This window comes from Nicotiana tomentosiformis, chromosome 1 (assembly GCF_000390325.3).
Source record: "Nicotiana tomentosiformis chromosome 1, ASM39032v3, whole genome shotgun sequence".
NCBI lineage: Eukaryota > Viridiplantae > Streptophyta > Magnoliopsida > Solanales > Solanaceae > Nicotiana > Nicotiana tomentosiformis.
In genome coordinates, this window is record NC_090812.1 from 22792385 (window position 1) to 22818209 (window position 25825).

The 25825-nt window shown below is 40.4% G+C and overlaps 1 protein-coding gene across 1 annotated transcript; it reads left to right on the top strand.

Annotated features, from left to right (window-relative positions):
• The first annotated feature begins 24225 nt into the window (after nucleotides 1–24225).
• LOC104118174 (germin-like protein subfamily 1 member 20) lies at nucleotides 24226–25287 on the top strand. The gene is made up of 2 exons (XM_009629365.4): nucleotides 24226–24427; nucleotides 24554–25287. The coding sequence occupies exons 1-2, from the start codon at nucleotides 24304–24306 to the stop codon at nucleotides 25114–25116; spliced, it is 687 nt and encodes a 228-aa protein (XP_009627660.1). The 5' UTR covers nucleotides 24226–24303; the 3' UTR covers nucleotides 25117–25287.
• The last annotated feature ends 538 nt before the right edge of the window (nucleotides 25288–25825 follow it).

The window sequence follows — 25825 nt, forward strand, 5'->3', positions numbered from 1 at the left end:
ATACACACCTTGAGACCTATACCCTCCAGCTTGTACCAAGTCATCAAAGTTCCAACTCTTTGGGGGATATTCAACATACGCGGGGAACAACGTATATCTCAAGCATGCTACGCAATCGCCCTAGAATGCACGACTACTCAACAAATGAAAGACAAAGAGAAAGAAGCATATCAATCAACATGGTCGAGGTTGGTAGACGTCGACATCAAAGACGTCATCAAAGACCCCGATGTGGCCGAGGCCGCAGGATCGACTATAGAGGACCTCGACCCCATTCAGCTAGATGTCAACTATCTCACCAAGAAATCTTACATCGGCTTCAAACTCCAAGATCCAGGTAAGTTTCGCAAATTCTTAATTGCTAACGCGGACCTGTTTGCTTTTAGCCATGCAAATATGCCAGGTATCCCAAAAGAGATCGCCACACATAGATTGAACGTCGATCCACTCTATCCCCCGGTAAGACAACAAGTGGCAGATGTGCGTGTATTTCACCGACCTGAACAAAGCTTGCCCCAAGGATGCGTTTTCACTACCTCATATCTATCAACTCATCGATGTGACAACCGTACACGAGTTACTGAGTTTCCTGGATGCCTACTCGGGCTACAACCAGTTCCTTATGGAGGAAGCGGACCAGGAAAAGACCACCTTCATCACCCACTAGGGGACGTACAACTACAGGGTCATGCCTGACTGAAAAATGCGGGGGTAACTTAACAGAGACTAGTGACGAAAATGTTCAAAGAACAACCCAGAGAGACGATGGAGGTATACATCGATGACATGGTGGTCAAATCCAAAAGGAAAGAAGATCACATCGATCATTTAAGAGAAGCCTTCGGCATACTCAGACAATACGGCATGAAGTTGAACCCCGAAAAGTGTGCATTCAGTGTGGCCTTGGGAAAATTCTTGGGTTTCTTAGTGTCAAAGCGGGGAATCGAGGTAAATCTTGACCAAATAAAGGCCATCGAGGGTATACTAAAGCACTTGACCACCAAAAAATAAGTCCAGAAGCTAACCGGCCGTATCGCCGCCCTGTCAAGGTTCATCTCGCGTACTTAAAAAGGAAAACGACCTCCTATTGACCCCTGAATCAGTCCAAGCATTGAAGGAGTTGAAGTTATACCTATCCTCGCCATCGTTGCTCTCAAAACCGGAACCAGGACAACCTCTCCTCGTCTGTCTCGCCATATCCGAAGAAGCTGTGAGCACAGTCCTAGTCCAGGAAAGCAAAGGTACGCAATCTCCCATCTATTACATTAGCAAGACACTAGTCGACACCGAGACGAGGTACCCCTACCTTGAAAAACTTACTTTGGCCTTAGTCGTAGCTTCACGGAAACTTAGACCATATTTCCAATGCCATCCCATCCCAGTCGTCACGACTTTCCCCTTAAGAAGCCTTTTACACAAACCCGAACTTTCGGGTAGATTGGCCAAATGGGCCATCGAACTAAGCGAGCATGATATCACATATCGACCGCGAATGGAAATAAAGTCTCATGTCCTCTCCGACTTGTCGCTGACTTTAGTGCGTACATACTGCCCGAAGTCGAAAAGGAAGCCCTCCACACTTCTCAAACACTCGATCTCTAGGTCCTATACACTGACAGTACATCTAATGTGTCGGGGTCCAGACTGGGACTCGTACTCGAAGTCCCAATGGGTGAAGTGATTCGCCAGTCCATATCGTTCCTGGACATGACTAACAATGAGGCCGAGTATGAGACCGTAATTGTAGGACTAAGACTAGCACTCAAATATGGGGCGAAGCGGCTAAGTTTGCACTGTGATTCCCAGCTCATGGTCAACCAAGTCACAGAGACTTTCCAAATCAAGGAGAAGAGGTTACAAAAATACCAGACCAAAATTTGCAAACTACTACCCGAGTTTGACCGATGTCAGTTCCACCAGATTCACCGAGCACAGAATATCGAGGCGGATGGCCTCGTCAAATTGGCAGCAGCTACCAAAAACATCACAACCGGATATCAAAGTGTGGTCCACCTCTTCAATTAATCGATAGACCAAATCGAGGTAAGAACCGTAAATATAACTTGGCACTGGCGTAACCGTATTGCTACATATTTGCAGGACGATATAATCCCCAATGATAAAAAGAGGCCAAGAAATTACGGATGCAAGAAAACAGGTATAGCATCGTTCACAACGACCTATACAAAAGGACATATGGCAGCCCCCTAGCGAAATTCTTGGGCCCAAATCATAAGTGGCGCATCCTCGAAGAAGTGCACGAAGGCCACTGCGGAGCTCAATCCGGCAATCGAGCATTGGTCAGGTGCCTCATACGAGTAGGATACTACTGACCCACCATGAAAAAAAAAGCCGCAGATTTCGTAAAACAATGTGTGCAATGCTAGAAGTATGCCCCAATGATCCACCAAGAGGGAAAACAACTACACTCAGTGACTTCCCCTTGGCCGTTCTTCAAATGGGGAATGGATATCGTGGGCCCCCTCCATGTCGGACAAGGTAATGTACGATATCTCTTGGTTATAATTGATTATTTATCTAAATGGGTGGAAGTAGGAGCATTCGTCTAGATACGTGAACAGGAAGTAATCACCTTCATATGGAAAAACATCATATGCCACTTTGGTCTCCCCAAAGAAATCAGTTGTGACAACGGACCTCACTTTGCAGGAAAGAAAGTCGCCGAATGTTTTGAAAAATGGCACATCAAAAGAGTACTGTCAACGCCTTACCACCCCGCAGGTAACGGGCAAGCAGAATCCTCCAACAAGTCAATACTAAATATCATGAAAAAGAAACTCGAAGACACCAAGGGACTATGGTCGGAGGTATTACTAGAAGTACTTTGGGCCTACCGAACAATGCCAAAAACGAGCACCAGGGAAACGGCATGCTCGTTAGTCTATGGGACTGATGCTGTAATACCACTCGAGGTCGGGAAGCTCATTCTAAGGTACTTTCGCAAGAGAGGAGCCCAGAACGATGACAGTAGAAGGCAAGAACTCGACGAGGTCGAGGAACGAAGAGATATGGCTTATGTAAGAATGGTCGCCCAAAATCAACAAGCAGAATGCTACTATAACAAGAGGGCAAAGATCAGGCCACTTATGTCGGGGACTACGTTCTTAAAGCCAAAAATACAAGCAAGCAAAGACCCACGAGAAGGCAAACTGGGAACAAACTGGGATGACCCCTAGAAAATCACAGCAGCAACAAGCAAAGGGTCATTCACACTAGAAATAATGGAAGGAAAGCGACTACCAAACAACTGGAGCATTACGCACCGCAAGTACTTCAACTTTTAAAAGGACGAGGTCCCCAAAGTCACACTCTTTTTCCCTCGCTCGAGTTTTGTCCTAATTAGATTTTCTCGAGGAGGTTTTTAACGAGGCGATGATGGGGATACTTTAGAATTGAAGTGCACATATGGAAAGCACCAGGCGATCAGTTAATTGCTCAATCTCTCACGATATTTCCAGCTCGACCAATGAAGGGACTAGATAGATCAGGACTGGGACTGAACTACGAGCCAGCAACACCCGAAAAATACATAAATCTATCCAAAAGTCTGAATAAAGCATGAGTACATGAAAGTTTATCTCTACTCTCCAAGTAAATGTTATATTCGACCTCGATCGAATTAACACCTATTCGGCCCACAACCTCAATTAATTAAAGGTTATATTCGACCTTGTTCGAATTAACACCTATTCCGCCCACGACCTCAATTAATTAAACGTCATATTCGACCTCATTCGCATTAACATCTATTCGACCCATGGCCTAAATTAATTTTACCTCTTTTCGAATTACTACGTACTCGGCCCACAGACTTAACCGAATGAAGGCTACCTTCAACACCGTTCAACCCACTCAAGTCTGTTACGAACTTGATGAGGTCGAGGAATGAACAAATATATCTTACGTAAGAATGGCCATCCAAAAGCAACAAACAAAACGCTACTGTAAAAAGAGGGCAAAGATCATGCCACTTAAAGTCAGGGACTACGTGCATAAAGCCAAAACACAAGCAAGCAAAGACCCACGAGAAGGCAAACTGGGAACAAACTGGGACGGCCCCTACAAAATCACGGCACCAGCAAGCAAAGGGTCATTCACACTAGAAACAATGGAAGGAAAGTGAATACCAAACAACTGGAACATTACACACCTCAAGTACTTGAACTTTTAAAAGGACGAGGTCCCCAAAGTCGCACTATTTTTCCATCGCTCGAGTTTTGTACAATTTGGGTTTTCTCTAGGAGGTTTTTAACGAGACGATGACGGGGATACTTCAGAATTGAAGTGCACAGATGGAAAGCAACAAACGATTAGTTCATTGCTCGATCTCTCACTATCTTTCCAGCTTAACCAATGAAGGGACTAGATAGACCAGGACTGGGACTGAACTACCAGCCAGTGCCCGGAAAATATGTAAATCTCTCTAAAAGTATGAATAAAGAATGAGTACATGAAAGTTTATCTCTACTCTCCAAGAAAAGGTTACATTCGACCTCATTTGAATTAACACCTAGTCGGCCCACAACCTCAGTTAATTAAAGGCTACATTCGACCTGGTTCGAATTAACACCTATTCGGCCCACGACCTCAATTAATTAAAGGTTACATTCTACCTCGTTCGAATTAACACCTATTCGGCCCATGGCCTCAATTAATTAAATGTTACATTCGACCTCGTTCGAACTAACAGCTATTCAGCCCACAACCTCAATTAATTAAAGGTTACATTCGACCTCGTTCAAATTAACACCTATTCGCCCTACAACCTCAATTAATTAAAGGATACATTCTGTAATGGCCGGACTTGTTATTTTGAACATTTATGTCCTTTCAACTATTTGATATCTTGAGTAGCTTCATATGATGTATTATGACCAAGTTTGAGTTTTTTTGTATTCGACCTCAGAACGGAGGTTTGATGATTCCGCTAGGTCCGATTGGTGATTTTGGACTCGGGTGTATGCCCAGAATTTAATTTGAATATTTCTAGGATATTTCAACGTCATTTCTTCAAGAATAAGTGTTATAACATTAAGCAAATAAACTCCAAACTAAGTTTTGATTGAAGCATTAGATCCGTATAGAAATTACGGAGCCATAACAATATTCGGACATCGTATGAGAGAGTTATGCCCAGTTCCTGGCGAAATAGAAAAGATTTCCCATTGTCAGCGCCCAGGGTAGCATGGGGTGATTGCCCTGGCACTGGGATTTATTTTAGGTTCTGGAAACATCAGTACAGGTAGTGCCCCACGCCATTTGTGGCACCCGAAATATTATATACTCATTTCGGGGTTCATTTTCCCCCATTTCTCTTGGCCGAACTTTGGGATTTTCCTCCACTCTCTCAAGACCTCCAACTCCCCCCATCTTCAAGGTGAGTAATACCTACTAATTTGGTACTTCATTTCATCAATTCCACCCTAAAACTAACTCAATCCTCCATAAAATACATAGATCTTCAAGTAATTTCTTCAAGAACTCAAAGGAGGGTTTTGCAAGATTTCTTCCAAAAGGTAATCCTACGCCCTTAAACTTATATGTATGGATATATTATGGGAATATGAGTATTAATTAAGTATTGAAACTTATGGAATAGTGATTGGAAGCCATAAGTTTCCAATTTAAATACATAACCATTATAGAGATTGAAAGGTGATTATTTGATGGAATTTTGTTGGTTGGGTATGGATGGATGGCCATGTATGTGATGTTGGAAGTTATGAATTATTTAATAATGATGCTGGGATAAATTGTTGGTAAATTGTAGTAGTTGGATGAACTAATTCTATGGTTAAGAGGTGTAAAGATTTATGCCTACTAGGTGTTTGATAAAATGCCAAAATGGCCTAAATTATGGAATTTGTTACTAATTTTGGTCCCATTGGATGTTGTTATTGTATATTGAAGTTACTTAGTGTAGTGGATCGTTGTAGTATCATTAAGGGATGAATCTGAGGTATGTTGGCTAAACTCCTCTCTTAGAATTGAATCCCACGGTATTCATGTAATTTATGTAAGTCCCGAGTTATTCATTATAAAATTGGCTATTCCGAATAAGTTTGTGTTGACAGATATATGTTCAATATGTATCCCAAATGATTTTATCATGTTATATTATCATTTAATAATGTGTTCAAAGTATGGGTTGTGCATTAAAAATGTTTCGACTTCAAGTCAAATTCAAACGAAGACTATTATGCTAAATTTTGTGAAAAATCTCTATATGCCTAAGACTCTAAATTGCCCACATGTGTACTAAAAACCTTGATTTGAAAAGCCTTGTTGTTGTTGATGATGATGATATTTGAAAGTGAAAAAGGTGAGCATGAAATACTAAATACGTCCGGCGTGCCAAGAATAATTTTATAAGTGTGGCCACTAGTGCCAATGAAATGAAAAGATGTGAAAGAAGTATGAATTGAGCTGATTGGTAGAAAAGGATGATGTCGATACACATATCATTGTGGTGAGACAAACTAGCCGATCGGGTCGTGATCGGACACCATGCTGCACACATGGTGGTGATTGTGCTGGAAATTGTAATTGAAATTGTTATTGTGGTTGATGTCTCAGATAAGACGGCCTAGCCGATCGGGTCATGATCGGACTCCGTGCTGAAAGTACAGTGGTATTGGTATTGTGAACGGTGGCATATTGGTACTAAAGATCAAACAACTTAAGATATGGAATTTTATTTGAACATTATTTTGGTCCTAACTCGAGGTTTGATGTTGTTTGAAACTTCCACTGATATTATGATTATTCTTGCTTGTATTATTAGTAATTCTATTGAGAGGGTATTTTGTCATTCATAATAGTACTATTCCATATGTACTAATGTCCCTTTTGCTGGGGGCGCTGATTCTTCAATGGATGCAGGTGGTTCCACAGCAGGAGACATTGATCAATGATAGCGATACACCATCTTCCCAACTGACTTGGTGAGCCCCACTTCATTTCGGGGTCATGTATCTTTTGTTCCTTGTGTATTGTGTTTGAGATATAACCGGTACCTTGCTGCCGGCACTATCATAATACTCATTTGTATCTATTAGAGGCTCTGTAAACATAGTGTGGGTTGTATATTAGTGTTGGGGAAGCCAAACAAGTTATTGTCACAACCCCATTTTCCCCTCCGTTGGATGTCGGGATGGCACATAGTCTCTAAGACGAGGTAGGCCTAACAATTTGCGGAATCAATGAATAATAAACTAAACTCCAATCTCAACACATGAAATATAAATATAAAACTGCCATTCAATAATTACAACCTCCAAAACCCGATGGAAACAAGTCACAAGCTTCTAAGAGAAAATACTATGTGTCTCTATACATCAGAGTCTAAAGAAAAATAAGGAAAATAACATAGTAAGGATAGAGGGGAACTCCGAGGTCAGCGGACGCTGGTAGATATACATTGAAGTTTCTATGTGCAGTCCAACTCACTGGTATCTGAACTGGTGGGGAGAAACTGGATCTGCAAATAAAGATGTGTAGAAGTGTAGTATGAATACACCACAACGGTACATAGTAAGTGCCAAGCCTAACCTCGGTAGGGTAGTGACGAGGTCAGGTCAAGGCCCTACTGGTTTTAAAGAATAGTAAGGCAGAAGATATAATAATATTTTGAAATGACTGAGAGTTTAAACAATAAGAATTTTCATAAAGTATTAGCAGAGTATATAGAGGTAAACTACAGGGGCGCTCCCGAGGTACCGCCTCGTAGTTCCAAAAGTAATTATGCAGTACATGGGGATCTCCCGAGGAACCGCCTCGTTGTCCCAAAAGTAAATATGTAGTATAGAGGGATCTCACGAGGAATCGTCTTGTAATACCAAAATTAAATATGCAGTACTAGGGGATCTCCCAAGGAACCACCTCGTAGTCCCAAAAGTAAATATGCAGTATAGGGGGATCTCCCGAGGAACTGCCTCATAGTCCCAAAGTAAATATGCAACAGCTATCTGAATGAAACAACGAATTTATAGCAAGAATATCACAGTTAAAGATTTAAATCAAATCAAATAAGCAGCTAATTCAGCTAAGCATGTTGCACATATTGAAAGTAAGAGTTAGGGCACGTAGACATATGATACTAGACTAAACATGATTACTACATATACTAAACCAACTTAGTTAAAGAATTTATATAAGACTACTCAGTAAGAACCGTTATTTCCAAATTTAGCCCGTGTACACAATGCTTATCAGAAAATGTTACAACAATATCAAACTCTAAGGAAATTTTCCCCACACAAGGATTAGACAAGCCACTTACCTCAAGCCAAGCTCAATCAGTCAATAAGAATGCATTTCCATCGGTTTTCCGACTCCGATAGGCTCGAATCTAGTCGCAAGTAATTCGATTCAGTCAATACAAATTATAGGAATTAATTTCATATGCAAATACAGATGTTTCAATAAAAACCCGAAAATTAACTCAAAAATCGTCGGTGGGGCCCACATCAAGGAAACCGACAAAAATTACATAATATCAACGCCCATTCAACCACCCCGACAAAAAGTAGAAAATATGAACGCCCATTCAACCACGAGTCCAACCATACCAAATTCTGACATCAACTCGACCTCCAAATCTCAAATTCTTATTTTGGAATCCTAGGCCCAAACCCTCTAATTTCACCTCAAAAACATGTAATCTAGTGGAAATACTCAATGATAATCTAATATTATTAACTAACAATGATCATAAGTGACTTACCCCAAGTTTTCCCGTGAATTCTCTCTGAATATCGCCCCAAACCCGTGTTGGAAATGACCAAATATGACAAAAAAAACTCGAAACCCTCTGTTTTTGTACACTGCCGAGAGATTCCTCTTTTGGGAAATTTTTAACTGCATCCGCGGTTCCCTTTTTGCGATAAATCTTTCGCTTCTGCGGACTCGCTTCTGCGATGAAGTGTCTGCTTCTGGGGTCCAAGGCCCCCTTAGCCCAGGCCGCATCTGCGACCATTGCATTGCTTCTGTGATGCCTCATCCGCTTCTGCGGACCATCCGCTTCTGCGATGCCTGGATCGCTTCTGCGAGCTTACACCTGCGAGCTAAATTCCGCAGGTGCGATTGCATCAGTAGGTAGCAGTAAGTTTCAATTGTTCTAAGTCCAAATTTGATCTGTTAACTATCCAAAACTCGCTTGAGGCCCCCGGGACCTCAACTAAATATACCAACATGTCCTAAAACATCATATGAACTTAGTCGAAACCTCAAATCACATCAAACAACACTAAAAACACTAATCATACCTCAATTCAAGCCTAATGAACTTAAGAATTTTCAACTTCTGCATTCGATGCCGAAACCTATCAAATCAAGTACGATTGACCCCAAATTTTGCACACAAGCCATAAATGACATAACACAGGTATTCAAATTTTCATAATCGGATTCCGTCCCCGATATCAAAAAGTCAACTTTCCGGTCAAACTTCCAAACTTAAATTTCTATTTTAGCCATTTCAAGCCTAATTTAACTACGGCCTTTCACAAAATTTTCTGGACACGCTTCTAAGTCCAAAATCATCATACGGAGCTATTGGAACCATCAAAATTCTATTCTGGGGTTGTTTACACATTAACCAACATCCGATCAACCTTTTCAACTCAAGTTTTCATTTTTCAGACTAAATGTCTCAATTCATTTTAAAAACTCACCGGACCCGAACCAATTACCCCGACAAGTCTCATAACAGGGGTGTATTACTCAAAACGACCGTCCAGGTCGTTACATTATCCCCCTCTTAAATGAATGTTCGTCCTCGAATGAGTTTAGAATCATACATGGAGCCTCAAATAGGAGTGAATATTTGCTCTGCATCTCCTACTCAATCTCCTAGGTAGCGTCTCCGACTAGCTGGCCTCTCCACTACACTTTCATTGATGCTCTCTTCTTTGATATCAGCTTTCGAACCTGCTGGTCTAAAATGGTCACCGGTTCCACATCATACGTCAAATTATCATCCAATTGTACTGTACTGAAATCCAAAACATGGGACAAATCCCCGACATACTTCCGGAGCATCGATGCATGAAATATTGGATGAAAATTTGATACACTAGGCGGCAACGCAAGTTCATAAGCCACCTCTCCAATCTTCTTAAGTATTTCAAAAGGCCCAATATACCTACCCAGCCATGTAAGCAACATCACGGACCTTACGGTCGGCATAACTCTTCTGTCTAGACTGCATCGTGCGATGTCGATCCTGAATCAATTTAACCTTTTCCAAAGTATCTTACACCAAATTAGTACCCAATAGCCTAGACTCACCCGACTCAAGCCAACCCACCACATACCGACATCGTCTCCCATATTAATCCTTATACGGAGCCATCTGAATGCTCGATTGGTAGTTGTTATTGTAAGAAGCGGTCGGACTGTCCATTTGTCTGATGGTGAAATAATGTATTAAAATGAACCTATGTACCTAATTCTCGTTGCTTTGCTCTCCATCTCGTGGCATGGGTGTCTGATCATTCGCTTGCGGCTCCAACAGGGGGCATGGGTGTCTGATCATCGGATCCAGTTGTGCGTGTCCTCACCATCTGTAATAGAATAGAAAGACAAGAGTTTAGAATTTCGAAGTCAATAAATGTGCACGATAAGGAATCAAAGAAGTGAACAATTTCCAAACAGTTTCGTAGCCTCCTGAAGATAAGTACAGACGTCTCTGTACTGATCCGTGAGACTCTACTAAACATGCTTGTACACCTATGAACCTAGAGCTCTGATACCAACTTGTCACGAACCCATTTTCCCCTCCGTAGGATGTCGTGATGGCACCTAGTCTCTAAGACTAGGTAAACCTAACAATTTGCGGAATCAATGAATAATAAACTGAAGTCCAATCTCAACATATGAAATATAAATATAAAACTGCCATTCAATAATTACAACTCCCAAAACCCGGTGGAAACAAGTCACAAGCTTCTAAGAGCAAATACTAAGTGTCTATATACATCAGAGTCTAAAGAAAAATAAGAAAAACAACATATTAAGGATAGAGGGGGACTCCGAGGTCTATAGACTCTAGGAAATATACCTTGAAGTCTCCACGTGCGGTCCAACTCACTAGTATCTGGTCCGTTGGGGAGAACCTAGATCTGCACAAAAAGAAGTGCAGAAGTGTAGTATGAGTACACCACAACGGTATACAGTAAGTGCCAAGCCTAGCCTCGGTAGGGCAGAGACGAGGTCAGGTCAGGGCCCTACTGGTTTAAAATAAAAGTAAGGCAGAAGATATAATAATATCTTGAAATGAGTGAGAGTTTAAACAATAAGAAGTTTCAGAAAATATTAGCACAGTAAATAGAGGTAAACTACGGGGGCGCTCCCGAGGTACCGCCTCGTAGTCCCAAAAGTAAATATGCAGTACAAGGGGATCTCCCGAGGAATTGCCTTGTAGTCCCAAAAGTAAATACGTAGTATAGGGGGATCTCCCGAGGACCGCCTCGTAGTCCCATAAGTAAATATGCAGTACTGGGGGATCTCCCAAGGAACCATCTCGTAGTCCCAAAAGTAAATATGTAGTATAGAGGGATCTTCCGAGGAACCGCCACGTAGTCCCAAAGTAAATATGCAACAGATATCCGAAGGAAACAACGAATTTACAGTAAGAATCTCACATTTAAAGATTTAAATCAAATCAAATAAGCAGGTAATTCAGCTAAGCATGTTGCACATATTGCAGGTAAGAGTTAGGGCATGTAGACCTGCGATACTAGACTAAACATGATCACTACATATACTAAAGCAACTCAGCTAAAGAATTTAATAGAAGACTACTCAGCAAGTACCGATATTTCCAAATTTAGCCCGTGTACGCACTCGTCACCTCACATACACGATGCTCACATATCATAAAATGTTACAACAGTATCAAATTCTAAGGGGATATTCCCAACATAGGGTTAGATAAGCCACTTACCTCAAGCCAAACTCAATCAGTCAATAAGAATGCCTTTCCCTCGATTTGCCGACTCCGATCGGCTCAAATCTAGTAACAAATAATTCGATTAGGTCAATATAAATTATAGGAATTAATTCCATATGAAAATACAGATATTTCAACAAAAATCCGAAATTTAACTCAGAAATCGCTGTGGGGCCCACGTCTCGGAACTTGAAAAAATTACAAAATATAAATACCCATTCAACCACCCCAAAAAAATAACAAAATATGAATGCCCATTCAACCACGAGTCCAAGCATACAAAATTTACCAAATTCCGACATCAACTCGACCTCCAAATCCCAAATTCTTATTTTGAAATCCCTAGGCCCAAATACTCTAATTTCACCTAAAAACATGCAATATAGTCGAAATACTGAGTGATAATCCAATATTATTGATTAACAAAGATCACAAGTGATTTACCTCAAGTTTTCCCATGAATTCTCTCTGAAAATCGACCCAAAACCGTGTTGAAAATGAACAAAAATGACAAAAAATTCAGAACCCTCTATTTTTGTACACTGCCCAGTGGTTCCGCTTCTGCGAAATTTTTAACTGCATCTGCGATTCCGTTTTTGCGGTACATCTCCCGTTTCTGTGACACCATTCGCTTATGAGATGAAACGTCCACTTCTGCGGTCCAAGACCCCCTTAGCCCAGGCCGCATCTGTGACCATTGTGTCGCTTCTGCGGTCGCGCTTGTACAATGCCTCAAATCACATCAAACAACGCCAAAAACACGAATCATACCTCAATTCAAGCCTACTGAACTTAAGAATTTTCAATTTCTACATTCGATGCCGAAACCTATCAAATCAACAGAGGTATTCAAATTTTCAGAATCAGATTTCGATTCCGATATCAAAAAGTCAACTCCCCGGTCAAACTTCCAAACTTAAATTTCTATTTTAGCCATTTCAAGCCTAATTTAACTACGGACTTTCACAAAATTTTTAGAGCACGCTCCTAAGTCCAAAATCATTATACAGAACTATTGGAACCAGCAAAATTCTATTTCGGTGTCGTTTACACACAAACCAACATCCGGTCAACCTTTTCAACTTAAGTTTTCATTTTGGAACCTAAGTGTCTCAATTCACTTCAAAACCTCACCGGACCCAAACCAATTACCCTGGCAAGTCTTATAACAACTGTAAAGCATAAATTGATCAGTAAATGGGGGAACGGGGTTGTGTTACTCAAAATGACCGGTCGGGTCGTTACAGTTATGATGTGTTTGAATTACTTGTTCCACTTCAGACCATAGGAGTGTGTGTAATTTGAGACTTTAAAATGAAGTATCTCATGGTAATGAATTGGTATTGTATAAATGATTTCATTATTATCTAATTAATGAAAATATGTATTTTCTTTATTCATAAGTGAGTTTTGGGCATAAAGTACCTGGCAGGCTTGCTTGACCGAGTCCACTCTATTGAGCGCTGGTCGTGCTCCCCGAGTTCGAGGCGTGACACATTCAACCTCGTTAAAATTAACACCTATTAGGCCCATGACCTCAATTAATTTGACCTCTTCTCGAATTACTACTTCCTCGGCCAATGGCCCTAACCGAATGAAGGCTACCTTCAACATCGTTCAACCCACTCAAGTCTATTACGAACTCGACGAGGTCGAGGAATGAAGAGATATGGCTTACGTAAGAATGGTCGCCCAAAAGCAACTAGCAGAATGCTACTATAACGAGAGGGCAAAGATCAAGCCACTTAAAGTCGGGGACTACGTGCTTACAGCGAAAACATAAGCATGCAAAGACCCGCGAGAAGGCAAACTGGGAACAAATTGGGACGCCCCCTACAAAATCACGGCAGCAGTTAGCAAATAGTCATTCACACTAGAAACAATGGAAGGAAAGCAACTACCAAACAACTGGAACATTACGCACCTCAAGTACTTCAACTTTTAAAAGGACAAGGTCCCCAAAGTCGCACTCTTTTTCCCTCGCTCGAGTTTTTCCCCAATTGGGTTTTCTCAAGGAGGTTTTTAACGAGACGATGACGGGGATACTTCAGAATTGAAGTGCACATATGGAAAGCACCGGACGATCAGTACATTGCTCAATCTCTCACTATCTTTCCAGCTCGACCAATGAAGGGACTAGATAGATCAGGACTGGGACTGAACTACCAGCCAGTGCCTAGAAAATGTGTAAATCTCTCCAAAAGTATGAATAAAGCATGAGTACATGAAAGTTTATCTCTTCTCTCCAAGTAAAGGTTACATTCGACGTCATTTGAATTAACACCTAGTCGGCCCACGACCTTAATTAATTAAAGGTAACATTCGACCTCGTTCAAATTAATACATATTCGGCCCACGACCTCAATTGATTAACGGTTACATTCTACCTAGTTTGAATTAACACCTATTTGGCCCACGACCTTAATTAATTTTACCTCTTTTCGAATTACTACCTACTCGGCCCATGGCCTTAACCGAATTAAGGCTACCTTCAACATCGTTCAACCCACTCAAGTCTATTATGAACTCGACGAGGTCGAGGAATGAAGTGATATGGCTTACGTAAAAATGGTCGCCCAAAAGCAACTAGCAGAATGCTACTATAACAAGAGGGCAAATATCAGGCCACTTAAAGTCGGGGACTACATGCGTACATCCAAAACATAAGCAAGCAAAGGCCCGCGAAAAGGCAAACTGGGAACAAATTGGGACGGCCCCTACAAAATCACAGCAGCAGCAAGCAAATGGTCATTCACACTAGAAAAAATGGAAGGAAAGCGACTACCAAACAACTGGAACATCACGCACCTCAAGTACTTCAACTTTTAAAAGGACGAGGTCCCCAAAGTCATACTTTTTTACCCTCGCTCGAGTTTTGTCCCAATTGGGTTTTCTCGAGGAGGTTTTTAACGAGGCGATGATGGGGATACTTCAGAATTGAAGTGCACAGATGGAAAGCACCAGACGATCAGTTCATTGCTCAATCTCTCACTATCTTTCCAGCTTGACCAATGAAGGGACTAGATAGACTAGGATTGAACTACTAGCCAGTGCCCGGAAAATATGTAAATCTCTCCAAAAGTATGAATAAAGCATGAGTACATGAAAGTTTATCTCTACTCCCCAAGTAAAGTTTGCTTTCGACCTCGTTTGAATTAACACCTATTCGGCCAATGACTTCAATTAATTAAAGGTTACATTCGACCTCGTTCGAATTAATACCTATTCGGCCCACACCCTCAATTAATAAAAGGTTATATTTGACCTCATTTGAGTTAACATCTATTCGGTCCACGACCTCAATTAATTAAAGGTTGCATTTGACCTCTTTTGAATTAACACCTATTCGGCCCACGACCTCAATTAATTAAAGGTTACATTCGACCTCATTCGAGTTGACATCTATTCGGCCCACGGCCTCAATTAATTAAAGGTTACATTCGACCTCATTTGAGTTGACATCTATTCGGCCCACGACCTCAATTAATTAAAGGTTACATTCGATATCGTTCGAATTAACACCTATTCAGCACATAACCTCAATTAATTTGACCTCTTTTCGATACTACCTAATCGGCCCACGACCTTAACTGAATGAAGGCTACCTTCAACACCGTTCAACCCACTCAAGTCTTTTATGACAATGGCAATCAAGCAATAAAATCAGGTACGAACAACAAAACTAACACTTCATTAAGAATATTTTTTACAAAGGTTGCATGCCTAAAAAAAGTTCACATGCCCGCGGCTAAGACAAAAATGAACTAATCACCACCCTGCTCAGCAACATCACATGCTTGATCATTAAGACCATCTTCACCCACCTCATCACCATCGCCAACGGTATATTCATCCTCGTACCAGGCATCCTGGTCAATCCGGTCCATGCCCGCACCCTCCTCGCATTTCCAACTTCCGGTGTAGCCGGGTCATAGCCACAAGCAAACCAAGATTTATGTGCCTTAGCACGTGCATTCTCAAAGTCGTCTTATGAAACAGCCCCCGCCCCTATCAAATCCCTGAATATATCCAGTTAGGCCTCGACGTAAATCCATTCCTCGTACAGATCCTGAGGAACATTCAGAAAAGAAGAAGTGCGGGATGAGGACGGCTGAGCCAATAATTATGCCTTTTCGGCCTCGAGTGCAGCAACTCGATCGCTAAAGCCCGCAGTCTCATTTTCTAACTTCCCTATCCGCTCATCAAGCCGCTCCTCTTTGATCCTAGCCGTCTCCAAAGCGCAATCCTGCTCAGAACGGAGAATGCGGATCGTGTCCTTTAGAGCTTCCATTTTTCTCCCAGCTGATAACTGGGTCGAACCTACCTTCTCCAAACCCGCCACCTTCTCAGCGACCTCGCCACTCAATGCGACCACTCGGAGTTGACACTTCTCCAGCTCTATGCGCAATGAGACCACTTGGGCCAGAAGGTCGACACTTTGGTCCTCGACTCCACTGCTCACCTCGAGCTCCTCTTGTTTCTCCTTCAACACCCCCTCGAGCTCACTACATTTTCCGATGACCTTCACCAATTATCACGACCCAAAATTTCACCACAGGCGTCGTGATGGCACCTAGTCTCTAAGACTAGGTAAGCCGATTTCTATTACATTTTGAAGCCATTTTTGTTTTTGAATTAAATAAGTAACCAAACTAACAGCGGAAGAAATATGAATATAAAACCTCCCAAGACTGGTAGTACTGAGTCACGAACTCTAACTGAATACATGGAATGATCACGAGAACCGAATATACAATACTGTTTGATTAAAAATTAACAGTACAATGAATAGAAAAGACTCCAAGAGACTGCGACGACCAAGCAGCTCGACTTTGAATCCTTACGATCCCGCTTTAACTTTACTCAAGTTCGATATCTCCAATACATGGCTCTATACAAAAATGTGCAGAAGTGTAGTATGAGTACACCATGGTCGGTACCCAGTAAGTATCAAGACTAACCTCAGTGGAGTAGAGACGAGGTACAGTCAAGACACTCACTAGTCTAATAGCCTGTGCAGTATAATATACAAAATAATAGGAAACAAATAACAATAAGGACAACATAAAACAACCAGTGATATGCACAACAGATAACAAGAACACCATTAATATCGCTCAATAATTAATAAATACAATTACACCTTATTAAATCAAGTCCTTCAAATAAATGTATTTCACATATAATTCTTCCAAATAACTCTCTTTCAAATATAATTTTCTCAAATAATTACCTTTCAAATATAATTCTTTCAATAAATCTCTTCAAATATAATTTCCTCAAATAAATATCTTTCAAATAAAATTCTTTCATAAAATACATTCTAAATAAAAATCCTTCTATATAAATATTTTGAATATAATTCTTTCAATTATAAAGTCACCATGTGACACCTCATTTCATAATCATAAAAATACGGGTCTCAGCCCATTTTCATATTTTTCGTAAACACGGGTCTCAGCCCATTTTTTATATTTTTCACGGCAACTCGTGCCCATAATTAAATTATCATATTTTTCCGGCACCTCGTACCCTCATTTCATATCACAACTACACGAATAATTCACGTGCCAAATATCATTATCATTTAATCACAGCACCTCGTGCCCACATTTAATATCACAACTGCACGGATAATTCACGTGCCAATATCCTCAATATTTACTCACGGCACCTTATGCCCACATTTCATTTTATAATCCACCTGCCAATAGCCACATGCTCTCAATTTCAACATAAATCAGATTGTTATCAATTTACCAACAACAAAAAAAATTGCACAAGGTATAAAAATAAACACAAGAAAATCACCAACACCACAACTCCACATCATCACATATCGTCCCTGATAATAGCCACCCTTATCTCTCCTATAACCACCCTTATCTCTCTGCCCTGACAATATCAATAGCCACCCTTATCGCTCCTATAGCCACCCTTATCTCTCCTATAGCCACCCTTATCCCTCTGCCCTAACAATATCAATAACCAGCCTTATCGCTCCTATAACCACCCTTATCGCTCCTATAGCCGCCCTTATCGCTCCACCCAGACAATATTCCAACAAACACAATAACAGTGAAATCCATCTTTATACCCACATAATATCAACGGTGAAATGCCACCCTTATCTCCTCAAAATAATAACTCACACAACATAACAATTTATACGGAAAATTATCACGGCAACATAACAAAATCAATTCATATCACAATTTGCCCAATTGCCACAACCAAAAATTTCAAAGATACAACCAGTCAATTAATTTCACAAAAAATAGACGAAGGCTCCAACAGCAATCAACAGTGATAGAAATTACTCAACATAAAGCAAAGCCTTCATTAATCCAAATTTAGATAATTATATTAACACTTCTTTTAAGCTTGCTTAATTAATTATTTGCATAGGAAAAATTCATATTGAAATTAATTTCCAAGAAATATTAAACCAACAATACTCACGAAATTTCATAAATATTTCAAGTAACAATCACATCAAATTGTCATATAAAAACAAATTCAAGAACAAGAATTTAGGCATGGTAAACAAATGATTCAATAAATGTCCACAATTACCCAATTTACTACACAATAATGCGTAAGACTTTAATCCAATAAAATTTACACATATAAGCCCGAGTACGTACTCGTCACCTCGTGTACACGGCTTTTCACATTTCACAAATGGCACATAAGACTCAATGCCTAAGGGGTAATTCCCCCACTCGAGGTTAGGCAAGACACTTACCTTTTTGAAGTTATGACGATATTCCAAAATTGCCTTCTTGCTTGAATTGACCTCCGGACCGCTCCAATCTATCCAAATTGAATGTATAACTTCATTAAAATTCATCGGAAACAATTCCGGATAATAATACGTCGACTTAAAAATTTATTACAAAAAGTCAACAAAAGTCAATGCGGGACTCGCCTCTCAAAATCTGGCATAATTTTCACGAAATCCGATCACTCGTTCCGATACGAGTTCAACCATATTAAAATTATCAAATTCCGGTGTCAAATGGACCTTCAAATCTTAAATTTTCGTTTTTGAAAAATTTTACAAAAAATCCAATTTCTTCCATCTAAATCCGAAATAAATGATGAATATAGATATGGATTTAAGAAATATAATCACTCTTGGTTATAGAACACTTACCCAATGAATTTCTTGAAAAACCCACGAAAACTCGTCACAAACCGAGCTCCCAAAGTCCAAAAATGAAATAATAACCTAAGCCTCGGTTATATAGTACATTCTCTGAACTCACCATGTGCAGTCCGCACAATTTCAAGTGCGGCCGCACATCCCAGCTCTTGCGGTCGCGCAAAAATTGTGCAGCCGCACTCTTTTGGTGACTGCACTACCAGACTTTAGTATTTTGGCCATAACTGTCCTTACAGATGTCCAAATGATGCTTTCTTTACCTTTCTGGAAACTAGACACGAAGGGCTACAACTTTTGTTTTTTAATCATTTCAACATTCCTTGTGGATCAAATGATATAAGCTTTTGAAGTCAGAACATCGAATCTGAGAGTTCCTGAGTGCGTCCGCACACAAAATTGTGCGGTCCGCACACTCCGGTACGGACTGGAGTGCGGCCGCACCATAATTGTGCAGTCCGCACAATTCCCCTGAGGTCCGTACTTCCCTTTTGCCTCAGCACTCCCGAAACTCATCCGGAACCTCCTGGACACAAACTATATATGAATTTCAATCATAAAACACACTATGGACCTGCTCACACACTCAAAACATTGAAAAGAGGTCGTCTTGACCCGATATTGACCATGGTCAAACTCCCAAATTTCTAAACTTTACAAATCTCTTAACCAATGCCCCAAAAAATACACCCAAACCCCTCGAGACCCCATTCAAATATACCATCAAGTTCGATAACATAACATGGACCTACTCGAGGCCTCAAATCACATCAAAAAAATCAAAACGACAAATCGCACCTCAAATCAAAATCTATGAACTTTGAACTTTCAAATTCTATATCTTGTGCCGAAACACATCAAATCAATCTGTAATGACTTTAAATTTTGCACACAAGTCATAAATGACATAACGAAGCTATTCCGATTTTTAGAAATCGAAATCCGACCTCGTTATCAAAAAATTCAACATTCGGTCGGACATTTTCCAAAAACTTTAATTTTCCAATTTTCGCCAAAATGCGTCGAATTGTCCTGCGGACTTCCAAATCCAAATCCGAATATACGCCTAAGTCTGAAATCATCATACGAATCTATTTCCATCATCAAAATTCCATTCCGGGATCATATTCTCAAAAGTCAACTCTCCGGTCAACTCTTTCCATTTAAGCTTCTAAATAAGAATTGATCTTTTAATTAAATTCTTGATCTTTCAAAAATCAAACTCGACCACACCCGCGGGTCATAATACATTTTGCGAAGCTTCTCAAAACCTTAAGTCACTGAGCGGGGCGTTGATTCTTAAAATGACAAGTCGGGTCATTACACTAATTCGCCATCCTTCTCCTTTAGCTCGTTTTGGAGAGCCCGGAAGTTGTTACTCCCACCAAGCCTCCTGCAAAGTTCGCGGTGTTTATCACGATACTCGTGATATTTCTGCTCCATCTTTTGGAAAATGGCCTTACACCTCTCCTCTCGGTGAGAACTTTGGATCTGCATGATCGCAATCCGAAAAGTAAGCCGGAACGAGTAAGAACAAAATCAGATTCAACATGAAAAACGAACATAAAAATGAAATACCAAACTTACCCTAAGTCCAAGGTCGGCTATGCTCTTAGACAAAGTGGAGTCCTTTAATTTCCCGAGGGTCTTACCCTCCACATCGGAAAAGAGGGGACCAAGAGAAGGGACCACATCTTCCGTATTAACTAGAAGATCCCAGTATAGAGGGATCGCAATAGTCCGCGTGGTCCCCTCCAATCTCACCTTGAGCCGGGTGAGTCTTTCTCTCATCATACTAACCTCCTCGACATCCATATCGGAGCCCGTCTCGTAACCCTCTTCGGATACACTTTTGCCCTTCGTGTCAACCCGAGAGGAAGGATCCTCGGCCTGTAACGAGGTCGATGGCTCACCCCCTTGTAGGGCATCATGGAATCTCTCTAACGGCCCTTCAAAATCCGTTTCGGCCTCAGGGAGCAACGTATATCGCTCGGCCCCCGACGACGGTGGAGTTGTGGGCAGTAGCTCGGCATCATCTCTGAGGTCTATGGTCGTTGTTTCTTTAATGACAAAATCCTCCATCGCCGAACTCCCCATACGGACTACTCCCTCATCAATATCTATGGATCACCTCTTGCGGGGAAGCAAATTATCATCATTCACCGAAGATCCTTCCTCGTCGTCCTCATCAATTAGATGACGCTGAGGGGAAGTAGTCGAAAGCCCTGTTGCAGAAGTAGTAGACGACCGAGCAGGACTCACCGTACCAGAAAAAATAGAAACGGCTTTCCTCTTGCGGAATGCCGGAGCATGAGCCTTCTGCCTACTCGAAGACCCTCAGGCTTCCTAAGAGATTAGAACATCAACTCTTACTTAAAGTTGTAATGAGCAAGCGAACACAAGGTCAGAACGGCATATGTAAAAGATCACTGTATAGATGAATACGGATGGACAAACTTACCGGTCGCTGAAAGCTTGGGCCCGAACTTCTTGATAAAGGCCGTCCATTCATGAATACCCACTGTGTGAGGCAATACCTGGCTAACCCAGTCGTGAATATCCGCAACCAAAAGAGGGGGCGAAGTCTCAAATTAATGAGGAAAAGGAAAATATTAGGCTACAATCAAAGCGGGCAAATTAAGCATTTAGAAAAAACTACTTACAGGCATATTTCCATGCATGAGGAACTCCATTCGTGTTGGGCACCACGTCCTCAGTCTTGACGTAGAAGTAGATGAGCCATAATCGACGATTTGCTTTATCATCCATCTTCACTACCAAACTCTTACTTCCTTGATGGTGAAGATGAAACATCGTCCCTTTATAGAAATTAGGTGTGAAGAGGTGCATCAGGTGGCAAAGTGAGATCCCACTGCCAGCCAATTATGCGTATTTCGTCAACATGCGGATAAGTTTGTAGATGTAAGGTGAAAGTTGGGCTGGGCAGACGCAGTACTAGCGGCAAAATTCCTCCACCAATGGGAGAAGGGGAAAGGAGTAGCCTACATAGAACGAATATGCGTAGAATGCACAGTATCCGGGGTGATGAATCTGCACCACGTTGCGCCCCGCGGGGACCAGATCGACGTGGTACAGAATTTTGAATTTCGCCCTGAAATCAGCAAGAGCAACCACATTCATCACCGATTCCGAGGCCTTAGGGTCGTCCTCGGGTAACTTCGATAAATCAGATCTAGGATTTTCACTATGAGGAATTATTTCCTTCACCGTAAGGGAACCCCTCATCCTCGAGGGCAGCAAAAGCGTTGTCGTCGTAAAAAGGCACACGCACCGCCAGGGGAGCAAGATTAGATGCCGAACAAGAGCCGGAAGTTGAGTTAACCATAGTCTTGAAGGAGGATGTCTAAAGAACTGAATTTGGAAGCAACAGTCACTAGAACCAGAGGAATGGGCACGCAACGATGAAGCAGAATAGAGACTAGGGTTCAATATGGAAAACGAAAGAGAGAAACGCAAGGGATTCAATATCAGATAAAAGCAAAACAAACAAAAATGGCCTCAGATCCCTATTTATAAGTGTTCGAGCAGCAAAACCAAGAAATCAAGCCATCATTATCCAGCACAGATATCAGAACGACATAGGCATAAGAAATAATATAGAGCGTCGGGAAAACACGTCATAATGATGCATGATGTCATGACGCCATTCTGAAAAGACGCATCCCCAAAGCTTTCAACTTACAAAAAGTCATATTGCCACCTCGCGTATAGCACCGCTACCTAACTTGCTCGGCCGATTTCATCAATAATGACAAACATAATCTGCTCACCAAGGGCGCCCGATCTCGGCCTTAATAATCGGAGGGACTAACTGTATAGGCCAAAAATTTGCCCTTGGAATATTAAGTATAAAATGGCATTAATGAATGTCATCGGTCGAGCTCGCCTAAGCCATAGCGAGATTAATGGCTGCGGTGTCGATATAAGATGTGATTGAGATATCAATAGAGTGTTGTCAAAATGTCAACAAGGTTCGAGGTCGAGATCGATTATTAGTGTTAAGTCTTGTAACGACTAATTTGTCAGAATATGGTATTAAAAAGGAGAATATTCTAGTGAATATTCCTGGTGTTTGTACTATTAGGGTTTTCTAAGAATTTGGGCCTATATATATATAGAAAGAAGAGACAATGATAAGAGCATGTAATATTTTTCTAATAAGAAGACTTTTGAGAAGAAGACTCCCTTTCGGATAAAAACGCAAAGGCTACCTTTTTATAATGATTCTCGTTCATATTATTCACCACTTTTCTACCAGATCCAAGGATTGTTCATGCAAATCTTGGATCTATCTATCATCCACCGTTGCCAGGCAGAATATTCACCGTGTCTATTCATTATCAGGTGAATCATTCTTTTTATTTAAATAAATTCCATTTATTGACATTTATTGCTAGATATATCTCATTTAATGTTCTTGTTGCAAGAGTATTTCATATTTATTGTCATCAATCATATGCAAACTCAGTCCCATCTATCGTGCATCCTTATGCTTAATATCTAGAGTCATTATCCTTAACTAGATTTGACCATAAATTAAATAAATTTAATAGTTTAATCGGAGATTATATTTCTTGGTCAAACAAAGGTAAGAAAGTATGGTTTGCCTGGCAGGTGGTGTTAGTTGGCTTGGGTGCCAATCACGTCTAGGGGTAGTTTGGGACGTGACAAATAAATCAAGATAATTTGCAAACTTAACAAGGATATCAATAATTTAGTAATTAATGTCAATGAAGATTTAGAATTAAATCATTTTCGATTATTGTGTACACATTATTTGGTCGCGTGTGCAATATATATAAGGCATCTCAGTCTACTTCTAGTGGGGGTTATATACGTTCTTTTTCTCTTTTTTTTTCCCTTAGGAAGTTTCTATCACATCTTAATTTCTCTACCTGCTAGGTAAATAATATTTAGTCTTTGTAGTTGTTGAAGGAAGCTTCAGTACTATGCGTTTAAAAAGTTTACCAATTGATGACTTGGTAATATAGAAGCTAATTCACAATTTGTTAAGGAAAAATTGACGGCAAATTCAAAACAAATATTCATCTATAAATAGGAAGCTTTACTTATTAAGTTTGTAAGAGATCAACAAAGGAAAGATCATTTAATTGTTTCATAAGATAACTAGTTTATAGTAGAAATGGCTCTCAAAGCATTTGTAATAACCATTGCAATAATGGCTTTGTTATCTTCGATGAGCCATGCATTTGATCCCAGTCCTTTGCAGGATATTTGTGTTGCTGTTGACGACTCCATGGCTGCAGGTATATGATCAAATAATTATTTTCAATGCAAAAATCAATCTGGTCTTAGCAATTTTTATGAATATTTGTGTCCTTTTCTCCTATCCTTTTTGTTTGTTTTTTTAATTATTGAAACTTCCTTTGCAGTTTTTGTGAACGGAAAAATTTGCAAGGATCCAAAGCAGGTTATGGCAAATGATTTCTTTAAATCAGGTCTAAACATACCTGGAAATACCTCAAATCAACTTGGATCTGCTGTAACTGCTGTGAACGTCGGCAACTTACCTGGACTCAACACTCTGGGCATTTCATTAGCGCGCATTGATTATGCACCATATGGTCTCAACCCACCTCATACACACCCCCGAGGAACTGAGATTCTTGCTGTTCTTGAGGGTACACTATACGTTGGCTTTGTCCTTTCAAACCCTGGTCCAAATATGAAGAACAAGCTCTTTACCAAGATTTTAAATCCTGGAGATGTGTTCGTTTTCCCAATAGGTCTCATTCATTTTCAATTTAATGTGGGAAAGACTAAGGCTGTTGCATTTGCTGGACTCAGTAGTCAAAATCCAGGAGTCATCACTATCGCGAATGCAGTATTTGGTTCAGACCCACCAATCAATCCTGATGTTCTTACGAAAGCATTCCAACTTGACAACAAAGTAGTGGATTACCTCCAATCCCAATTCTGGTGGGATAACAACTAAAATAATAGCAAACTATATTAAGCTACAAATAGTTATGGTTATGTGAACTGCTTGTGTCACATAAATAAGTAATGTTGCCGACTGGTTTTCCTCTCCATTTTACTGTGATGTATTGGATGAGGATATGTTATGGCTTGTTATGGAATAAAATTAAGTCTCCTGTTTGTGATATTCATCTTTCTCTTTGGAACAAAGAAAAAAAAAGCATTGCTTAGTTCTTGCGGGAGAGGTATGCTTACCATTCACTGTCACTATCTACTTTTTCTTTGCTTAAAGAAAGGCTACTTTATTTTTCACAATCTATCCACCGACGCATAAAAGAAAATTTTATGTAGGATAGATAAGATCCATTCATCCTTAGCCAGAGGTATCATGTTCGAGTCTTGGGAATGAAATAAATTTTGATAGGGAGCACTAGAAACACATGAAAAATAACAACTTAAGAAATAGTAAACTAAGCAAGTTAAAAATTGTTATTTAGATGTTGCTTATACATGTCGTGTTATTTCACGTTGTATTCTGCAAAAAAGAGTGCAATATTTTAACAGAGCACATGTATGACGATATCAATCAAATTTAAACAACACATATCTTTCTCAAGGCCTGCGTGCCTTTATAAGGGCTCGGAACTGAACAAAATCAGAAGAATGGAAGAAATGCATTGGAGAATATATTAAATCATGATAAGAAACACAATTTGCAGCAATCA

Excerpts from the sequence above, each read along its gene's own strand:
- LOC104118174 (XM_009629365.4), top strand. The coding sequence starts at position 24,304 with ATGGCTCTCAAAGCATTTGTAATAACCATTGCAATAATGGCTTTGTTA. Across the intron at positions 24,428-24,553 it reads TGACGACTCCATGGCTGCAG|TTTTTGTGAACGGAAAAATT; the intron begins GTATATGATCAA and ends CTTCCTTTGCAG.